Source organism: Amblyraja radiata, unplaced genomic scaffold (genome assembly GCF_010909765.2).
Source record: "Amblyraja radiata isolate CabotCenter1 unplaced genomic scaffold, sAmbRad1.1.pri scaffold_858_ctg1, whole genome shotgun sequence".
Classification (NCBI taxonomy): Eukaryota; Metazoa; Chordata; class Chondrichthyes; order Rajiformes; family Rajidae; genus Amblyraja; species Amblyraja radiata.
In genome coordinates this window covers 14,474-24,664 of record NW_022630859.1, presented here as the reverse complement: position 1 = coordinate 24,664, position 10,191 = coordinate 14,474, and the positions used below count along the sequence as shown (strand labels likewise).

General features: G+C 56.6%; 1 protein-coding gene across 1 annotated transcript; it reads right to left on the bottom strand.

Annotated features, from left to right (window-relative positions):
* Positions 1 to 318: 318 nt before the first annotated feature.
* LOC116970406 (C-type lectin domain family 12 member B-like) lies at positions 319 to 9,164 on the bottom strand. Its single transcript, XM_033017059.1, has 4 exons — positions 8,962 to 9,164; positions 1,398 to 1,540; positions 1,038 to 1,105; positions 319 to 484 (listed from the first exon to the last, which is right to left on the bottom strand). The coding sequence occupies exons 1-4, from the start codon at positions 9,101 to 9,103 to the stop codon at positions 319 to 321; spliced, it is 519 nt and encodes a 172-aa protein (XP_032872950.1). The 5' UTR covers positions 9,104 to 9,164.
* Between the last annotated feature and the right edge of the window lie 1,027 nt (positions 9,165 to 10,191).

The window sequence follows — 10,191 nt, the reverse complement described above, 5'->3', positions numbered from 1 at the left end:
GTCCAGAACCAGGGGCCTCACACACACAGTTTAAGAATAAGGGGTCGGCAATTTAGGACTGAGATGAGGAGAAACGTTTTTCACCCAGAGAGTTGCGAATCTGTGGGATTCTCTGCCACAGAAGGCAGTGGAGGCCGGTTCACTGGATGTTTTCAAGAGGGAGTTAAATTTAGCTCTTAGGGCTAACGGAATCAGGGGATATGGGGAGAAGGCAGGAACGGGGTACTGATTGGGGACTATCAGCCGTGATCACATTGAATGGCGGTGCTGGCTCGAAGGGCCGAATGGCCTCTACTCCTGCACCTATTGTCTATGTTTCTACGATTCGATACTAGCCCTGATTTTTGAGCAGATATTCCGTAATCCAGAAAGAATTTCGGGAATCGGAATAGCGTCCGTCTGGCAAATGAATCCAATTCGTCCACAGTTCCCACCAGAACAAGGTTTGCCGGAGTATTCGACAAATCTATCATTACTGGAGCATCTGTGTGTGGGAAAAACATTGGGAAGAAACTAGAACAGAAATCCATCTTTTCCCACACTAGTCCCACTACTCTCCCCAGCGCCCGGTATCCCTGTATACCCCCCCCCCACTAATCCCACCCCCCCCACACTAATCCCACCCCCCACACTAATCCCACCCCCCCACACTAATCCCACCCCCCCACTAATCCCACCCCCCACACTAATCCCACCCCCCACACTAATCCCACCCCCCCACTAATCCCACCCCCCACACTAATCCCACCCCCACACTAATCCCACCCCCCCACACTAATCCCACCCCCCACACTAATCCCACCCCCCCACACTAACCCCCCCCCCCCCCCACACTACTCCCACCCCCCCCACTAATCCCACCCCCCCCCACTAATCCCCCCCCCCACACTAATCCCACCCGCCCTACACATCCCCCCCCCCCCTAATCCCCCCCCCCACTAATCCCACCCCCCCACACTAATCCCCCCCACACAAATCCCCCCCACACTAATCCCCCCCACACTAATCCCAGCGCCCGGTATCAGTTGGAAACTGACCCGGTATTTGGGAAACAGCGTCCAATCCGGTAGTATTTCCCTTCTTCAGTTTTTCTGATGAAAAAATCCTGGGGAATAAAATTGATTCTGTTGATGTTTAAATAACAGAGTGTGTGTGTGTGTGTGTGAGTGTGTGCGTGTGTGTGTACCTGTGTGTGTGTGCGTGTGTGTGTGTGTGTGCGTGTGCGTGTGGGTGTGCGTGTGTGTGTGCGTGTGTGTGTGTGTGTGTGTGCGCGTGTGTGTGTGTGTGTGGGCGTGCGTGCGTGCGTGCATGTGTGTGTGTGTGTGTGTGTGCGTGTGTGTGTGCGTGTGTGTGTGCATGTGCGTGCGTGGGTGTGTGTGCGTGTGTGTGTGTCTGACCTTCTCTTCGTTTGAGTTGATCTCTAGGAGTTTCGCCCCTCTGACTTCACACGCCCGTTTTGCGTTGCCATAAGATGTTTTCTTGGCCGAGATGAAGTAACACGTATCATTGTACAACTTCCACCCTGGAGCGCAGACATTCTCTACTGGTTAATAAAGAGTTTATCAGTTACACTCAAAGACCCATCAACTCACACAAAGTGCTGGAGTAACTCAGCGGGACAGGCAGCAGCTGTGGGGAGAAGGAATGGGTGACGTTCCTTTCTTCAGATTTCCCTCTTTCTCTCTCTCTCTCCCCCATTTTTGTCCCCATCTTCCTCTCTCACTCTCTCTCTCTCCCCTCTTTCTCCTTTCTCCCCTCTCCATAAACTAAACTATCTGCTCTCTCTCTCCCTCTGTCTCTCTCTCCCTCTTCCTCTCTCTCATTCACCTTCTCACCCTCTCTCTCTCGCACTCCCTCTCTCTCTCCCTCCTCTGTCTCTCTCTAAACAAAACTAGAGTCTCTTGCCCAGACTAGGGGAATCGTGGACCAGAGGACATGGGTTCAAGGTGAAGGGGAAAAGATTTAATAGGAACCTGAGGGGCAACTTTTGCACACAGAGGGTGGTGGGTGTATGGAACGAGCTGCCGGAGGAGGTAGTTGAGGCAACGTTTAAGAGACACTTGGACAGGTACATCGATAGGACAGGTTTGGAGGGATATGGGCCAAACGCGGGCAGGTGGGACTAGTGTAGATGGGGCATGTTGGTCGGGGTGGGACTAGTGTAGATGGGGCATGTTGGTCGGGGTGGGACTAGTGTAGATGGGGCATGTTGGTCGGGGTGGGACTAGTGTAGATGGGGCATGTTGGTCGGGGTGGGACTAGTGTAGATGGGGCATGTTGGTCGGGGTGGGACTAGTGTAGATGGGGCATGTTGGTCGGGGTGGGACTAGTGTAGATGGGGCACGTTGGTCGGGGTGGGACTAGTGTAGATGGGGCACGTTGGTCGGGGTGGGACTAGTGTAGATGGGGCATGTTGGTCGGGGTGGGACTAGTGTAGATGGGGCATGTAGGTCGGGGTGGGACTAGTGTAGATGGGGCATGTTGGTCGGGGTGGGACTAGTGTAGATGGGGCATGTTGGTCGGGGTGGGACTAGTGTAGATGGGGCATGTTGGTCGGGGTGGGACTAGTGTAGATGGGGCATGTTGGTCGGGGTGGGACTAGTGTAGATGGGGCATGTTGGTCGGAGTGGGACTAGTGTAGATGGGGCATGTTGGTCGGGGTGGGACTAGTGTAGATGGGGCATGTTGGTCGGGGTGGGACTAGTGTAGATGGGGCACGTTGGTCGGGGTGGGACTAGTGTAGATGGGGCATGTTGGTCGGGGTGGGACTAGTGTAGATGGGGCATGTTGGTCGGGGTGGGACTAGTGTAGATGGGGCATGTTGGTCGGGGTGGGACTAGTGTAGATGGGGCACGTTGGTCGGGGTGGGACTAGTGTAGATGGGGCACGTTGGTCGGGGTGGGACTAGTGTAGATGGGGCATGTTGGTCGGGGTGGGACTAGTGTAGATGGGGCATGTTGGTCGGGGTGGGACTAGTGTAGATGGGGCATGTTGGTCGGGGTGGGACTAGTGTAGATGGGGCATGTTGGTCGGGGTGGGACTAGTGTAGATGGGGCATGTTGGTCGGGGTGGGACTAGTGTAGATGGGGCATGTTGGTCGGGGTGGGACTAGTGTAGATGGGGCATGTTGGTCGGGGTGGGACTAGTGTAGAGGGGGCATGTTGGTCGGGGTGGGACTAGTGTAGATGGGGCATGTTGGTCGGGGTGGGACTAGTGTAGATGGGGCATGTTGGTCGGGGTGGGACTAGTGTAGATGGGGCATGTTGGTCGGGGTGGGACTAGTGTAGATGGGGCATGTTGGTCGGGGTGGGACTAGTGTAGATGGGGCATGTTGGTCGGGGTGGGACTAGTGTAGATGGGGCATGTTGGTCGGGGTGGGACTAGTGTAGATGGGGCACGTTGGTCGGGGTGGGACTAGTGTAGATGGGGCACGTTGGTCAGGGTGGGACTAGTGTAGATGGGGCACGTTGGTCGGGGTGGGACTAGTGTAGATGGGGCATGTTGGTCGGGGTGGGACTAGTGTAGATGGGGCATGTTGGTCGGGGTGGGACTAGTGTAGATGGGGCATGTTGGTCGGGGTGGGACTAGTGTAGATGGGGCACGTTGGTCGGGGTGGGACTAGTGTAGATGGGGCACGTTGGTCGGGGTGGGACTAGTGTAGATGGGGCACGTTGGTCGGGGTGGGACTAGTGTAGATGGGGCATGTTGGTCGGGGTGGGACTAGTGTAGATGGGGCATGTTGGTCGGGGTGGGACTAGTGTAGATGGGGCACGTTGGTCGGGGTGGGACTAGTGTAGATGGGGCACGTTGGTCGGGGTGGGACTAGTGTAGATGGGGCACGTTGGTCGGGGTGGGACTAGTGTAGATGGGGCATGTTGGTCGGGGTGGGACTAGTGTAGATGGGGCATGTTGGTCGGGGTGGGACTAGTGTAGATGGGGCATGTTGGTCGGGGTGGGACTAGTGTAGATGGGGCATGTTGGTCGGGGTGGGACTAGTGTAGATGGGGCATGTTGGTCGGGGTGGGACTAGTGTAGATGGGGCATGTTGGTCGGGGTGGGACTAGTGTAGATGGGGCATGTTGGTCGGGGTGGGACTAGTGTAGATGGGGCATGTTGGTCGGGGTGGGACTAGTGTAGATGGGGCATGTTGGTCGGGGTGGGACTAGTGTAGATGGGGCATGTTGGTCGGGGTGGGACTAGTGTAGATGGGGCATGTTGGTCGGGGTGGGACTAGTGTAGATGGGGCACGTTGGTCGGGGTGGGACTAGTGTAGATGGGGCATGTTGGTCGGGGTGGGACTAGTGTAGATGGGGCATGTTGGTCGGGGTGGGACTAGTGTAGATGGGGCATGTTGGTCGGGGTGGGACTAGTGTAGATGGGGCATGTTGGTCGGGGTGGGACTAGTGTAGATGGGGCATGTTGGTCGGGGTGGGACTAGTGTAGATGGGGCATGTTGGTCGGGGTGGGACTAGTGTAGATGGGGCATGTTGGTCGGGGTGGGACTAGTGTAGATGGGGCATGTTGGTCGGGGTGGGACTAGTGTAGATGGGGCATGTTGGTCGGGGTGGGACTAGTGTAGATGGGGCATGTTGGTCGGGGTGGGACTAGTGTAGATGGGGCACGTTGGTCGGGGTGGGACTAGTGTAGATGGGGCATGTTGGTCGGGGTGGGACTAGTGTAGATGTGGCATGTTGGTCGGGGTGGGACTAGTGTAGATGGGGCATGTTGGTCGGGATGGGACTAGTGTAGATGGGGCATGTTGGTCGGGGTGGGACTAGTGTAGATGGGGCATGTTGGTCGGGGTGGGACTAGTGTAGATGGGGCACGTTGGTCGGGGTGGGACTAGTGTAGATGGGGCATGTTGGTCGGGGTGGGACTAGTGTAGATGGGGCATGTTGGTCGGGGTGGGACTAGTGTAGATGGGGCATGTTGGTCGGGGTGGGACTAGTGTAGATGGGGCATGTTGGTCGGGGTGGGACTAGTGTAGATGGGGCACTGTTGGTCGGGGTGGGACTAGTGTAGATGGGGCATGTTGGTCGGGGTGGGACTAGTGTAGATGGGGCATGTTGGTCGGGGTGGGACTAGTGTAGATGGGGCATGTTGGTCGGGGTGGGACTAGTGTAGATGGGGCATGTTGGTCGGGGTGGGACTAGTGTAGATGGGGCATGTTGGTCGGGGTGGGACTAGTGTAGATGGGGCATGTCGGCCAGGGCGGGACTAGTGTAGATGGGGCATGTTGGTCGGGGTGGGACTAGTGTAGATGGGGCATGTTGGTCGGGGTGCTACCAGTGTAGGTGGGGCATGTTGGTCGGAGTTGGACTAGGTTAGATGGGGCATGTTGGTCGGGGTGGGACTAGAGAAGTCGGGGCATGTTGGTCGGGGTGGGACTAGTGTAGATGGGGCATGTTGGTCGAGGTGGGACTAGTGTAGATGGGGCATGTTGGTCGGGGTGGGACTAGTGTAGATGGGGCATGTTGGTCGGGGTGGGACTAGTGTAGATGGGGCATGTTGGTCGGGGTGGAACTAGTGTAGATGGGGCATGTTGGTCGGGGTGGGACTAGTGTAGATGGGGCATGTTGGTCGGGGTGGGACTAGTGTAGATGGGGCATGTTGGTCGGGGTGGGACTAGTGTAGATGGGGCACGTTGGTCGGGGTGGGACTAGTGTAGATGGGGCATGTTGGTCGGGGTGGGACTAGTGTAGATGGGGCACGTTGGTCGGGGTGGAACTAGTGTAGATGGGGCATGTTGGTCGGGGTGGGACTAGTGTAGATGGGGCATGTTGGTCGGGGTGGGACTAGTGTAGATGGGGCATGTTGGTCGGGGTGGGACTAGTGTAGATGGGGCAGTTGGTCGGGGTGGGACTAGTGTAGATGGGGCATGTTGGTCGGGGTGGGACTAGTGTAGATGGGGCATGTTGGTCGGGGTGGGACTAGTGTAGATGGGGCATGTTGGTCGGGGTGGGACTAGTGTAGATGGGGCATGTTGGTCGGGGTGGGACTAGTGTAGATGGGGCATGTTGGTCGGGGTGGGACTAGTGTAGATGGGGCACGTTGGTCGGGGTGGGACTAGTGTAGATGGGGCATGTTGGTCGGGGTGGGACTAGTGTAGATGGGGCATGTTGGTCGGGGTGGGACTAGTGTAGATGGGGCATGTTGGTCGGGGTGGGACTAGTGTAGATGGGGCATGTTGGTCGGGGTGGGACTAGTGTAGATGGGGCATGTTGGTCGGGGTGGGACTAGTGTAGATGGGGCATGTTGGTCGGGGTGGGACTAGTGTAGATGGGGCATGTTGGTCGGGGTGGGACTAGTGTAGATGGGGCATGTTGGTCGGGGTGGGACTAGTGTAGATGGGGCATGTTGGTCGGGGTGGGACTAGTGTAGATGGGGCATGTTGGTCGGGGTGGGACTAGTGTAGATGGGGCATGTTGGTCGGGGTGGGACTAGTGTAGATGGGGCATGTTGGTCGGGGTGGGACTAGTGTAGATGGGGCATGTTGGTCGGGGTGGGACTAGTGTAGATGGGGCATGTTGGTCGGGGTGGGACTAGTGTAGATGGGGCATGTTGGTCGGGGTGGGACTAGTGTAGATGGGGCATGTTGGTCGGGGTGGGACTAGTGTAGATGGGGCACGTTGGTCGGGGTGGGACTAGTGTAGATGGGGCACGTTGGTCGGGGTGGGACTAGTGTAGATGGGGCACGTTGGTCGGGGTGGGACTAGTGTAGATGGGGCATGTTGGTCGGGGTGGGACTAGTGTAGATGGGGCATGTTGGTCGGGGTGGGACTAGTGTAGATGGGGCATGTTGGTCGGGGTGGGACTAGTGTAGATGGGGCATGTTGGTCGGGGTGGGACTAGTGTAGATGGGGCATGTTGGTCGGGGTGGGACTAGTGTAGATGGGGCATGTTGGTCGGGGTGGGACTAGTGTAGATGGGGCATGTTGGTCGGGGTGGGACTAGTGTAGATGGGGCATGTTGGTCGGGGTGGGACTAGTGTAGATGGGGCATGTTGGTCGGGGTGGGACTAGTGTAGATGGGGCATGTTGGTCGGGGTGGGACTAGTGTAGATGGGGCATGTTGGTCGGGGTGGGACTAGTGTAGATGGGGCATGTTGGTCGGGGTGGGACTAGTGTAGATGGGGCATGTTGGTCGGGGTGGGACTAGTGTAGATGGGGCATGTTGGTCGGGGTGGGACTAGTGTAGATGGGGCATGTTGGTCGGGGTGGGACTAGTGTAGATGGGGCATGTTGGTCGGGGTGGGACTAGTGTAGATGGGGCAGGTTGGTCGGGGTGGGACTAGTGTAGATGGGGCATGTTGGTCGGGGTGGGACTAGTGTAGATGGGGCATGTTGGTCGGGGTGGGACTAGTGTAGATGGGGCACTGTTGGTCGGGGTGGGACTAGTGTAGATGGGGCACGTTGGTCGGGGTGGGACTAGTGTAGATGGGGCATGTTGGTCGGGGTGGGACTAGTGTAGATGGGGCATGTTGGTCGGGGTGGGACTAGTGTAGATGGGGCATGTTGGTCGGGGTGGGACTAGTGTAGATGGGGCATGTTGGTCGGGGTGGGACTAGTGTAGATGGGCACTGTTGGTCGGGGTGGGACTAGTGTAGATGGGGCATGTTGGTCGGGGTGGGACTAGTGTAGATGGGGCATGTTGGTCGGGGTGGGACTAGTGTAGATGGGGCATGTTGGTCGGGGTGGGACTAGTGTAGATGGGGCATGTTGGTCGGGGTGGGACTAGTGTAGATGGGGCATGTTGGTCGGGGTGGGACTAGTGTAGATGGGGCATGTTGGTCGGGGTGGGACTAGTGTAGATGGGGCATGTTGGTCGGGGTGGGACTAGTGTAGATGGGGCATGTTGGTCGGGGTGGGACTAGTGTAGATGGGGCACGTTGGTCGGGGTGGGACTAGTGTAGATGGGGCACGTTGGTCGGGGTGGGACTAGTGTAGATGGGGCATGTTGGTCGGGGTGGGACTAGTGTAGATGGGGCATGTTGGTCGGGGTGGGACTAGTGTAGATGGGGCACGTTGGTCGGGGTGGGACTAGTGTAGATGGGGCATGTTGGTCGGGGTGGGACTAGTGTAGATGGGGCATGTTGGTCGGGGTGGGACTAGTGTAGATGGGGCATGTTGGTCGGGGTGGGACTAGTGTAGATGGGGCACGTTGGTCGGGGTGGGACTAGTGTAGATGGGGCATGTTGGTCGGGGTGGGACTAGTGTAGATGGGGCATGTTGGTCGGGGTGGGACTAGTGTAGATGGGGCATGTTGGACGGGGTGGGACTAGTGTAGATGGGGCATGTTGGTCGGGGTGGGACTAGTGTAGATGGGGCATGTTGGTCGGGGTGGGACTAGTGTAGATGGGGCATGTTGGTCGGGGTGGGACTAGTGTAGATGGGGCATGTTGGTCGGGGTGGGACTAGTGTAGATGGGGCACTGTTGGTCGGGGGGGGACTAGTGTAGATGGGGCATGTTGGTCGGGGTGGGACTAGTGTAGATGGGGCATGTTGGTCGGGGTGGGACTAGTGTAGATGGGGCATGTTGGTCGGGGTGGGACTAGTGTAGATGGGGCATGTTGGTCGGGGTGGGACTAGTGTAGATGGGGCATGTTGGTCGGGGTGGGACTAGTGTAGATGGGGCATGTTGGTCGGGGTGGGACTAGTGTAGATGGGGCATGTTGGTCGGGGTGGGACTAGTGTAGATGGGGCATGTTGGTCGGGGTGGGACTAGTGTAGATGGGGCATGTTGGTCGGGGTGGGACTAGTGTAGATGGGGCATGTTGGTCGGGGTGGGACTAGTGTAGATGGGGCACGTTGGTCGGGGTGGGACTAGTGTAGATGGGGCATGTTGGTCGGGGTGGGACTAGTGTAGATGGGGCATGTTGGTCGGGGTGGGACTAGTGTAGATGGGGCACGTTGGTCGGGGTGGGCAAGTTGGGCTCTGTCAGTAGATTAGCGAGCTACTCACCTTTCACTCTCTGGAGATAGCTCTGGACATCACTACAGAGCTGGATATTGGTCGCATTTAGGATCTGGATTTCGCTCTTCAGACCGTTATTCTCCTGGTGGCATTCGGAGTGGAGGGAGCGACAGACGGAGAGATTCGCCATCGAGACGGAAAGATTCCCAGCGCAACTTTGGTGCGAGAGATTCAGCCTCGAGTTCTCGTACATGCAGTTGTCGAGATATCGCTTGTCAGATCGCTGGAGATGTTCCCATAGCAAGGACACTGAAGGAGAGAGAAAGTTCACAGAGTTCGCTGACGTTCCAATTTTAAAAGGCGAGGCAAACAATTGGGCTGCAGCCACCTGACAACCAAAATTCATTTTGTGAACACACACTTGTTAAAAAGGCGAGGCAAGCAAGCAATTGCCGATGTTGGGGGAGTCCTGAACCAGGACACATACAGTTTAAGAATAAGGAGTCGGCCATTTAGAACGGAGACGAGGAAACACTTTTTCACACACAGAGTTGTGAGTCTGTGGAATTCTCTGCCTCAGAGGGCGGTGGAGGCCGGTTCTCTGGAGATAATTCTTTCAAGAGAGAGCTTGATAGGGCTCTTAAAGATAGGGCTCTTAAAGATAGGGCTCTTAAAGATAGGGCTCTTAAAGATAGGGCTCTTAAAGATAGGGCTCTTAAAGATAGTGAGAGAAAGTCAGGGGATATGGGGAGAAGGCAGGAACGGGGTACTGATTGTGGATGATCAGCCGTGATCACATTGAATGGCGGTGCTGGCTCGAAGGGCCGAATGGCCGCTACTCCTGCAGCTGTTGTTCATTGAACGCACTTGCCTGAAAGTGTCGTCACACATAGACAGGGGGAGGGGGAGAGGGACGGAGAGAGAGGGGAAGTCAGACAAACCCATTTTCCTACCACTAGCTATAAGCTGCCTGAGCGAAAATATCAAGTTCCCCTTTTTGTTCAGATACACACCAGTGATTATTAAACATATCTTGATAACTAGAACCACAAATGTGACGATGCAGATGGTGGCAATGATTGTCCTTGTTCTGATGTTACACTTCCCGCCCTCTTCCTGTGTGTCTGTACCTGCAAAGAAAAATTGAAACACGCAACGTCAATGAAAATACATTTTCTCTTCTCTCTGAAGTCTCTCCCCTTCCCTCCCTCCCTCGCACGAGACGGGAGAGAGAGGGAGAGAGGAGGGGAGAGAGAAGGGGAGAGAGAGAGGGGGGAG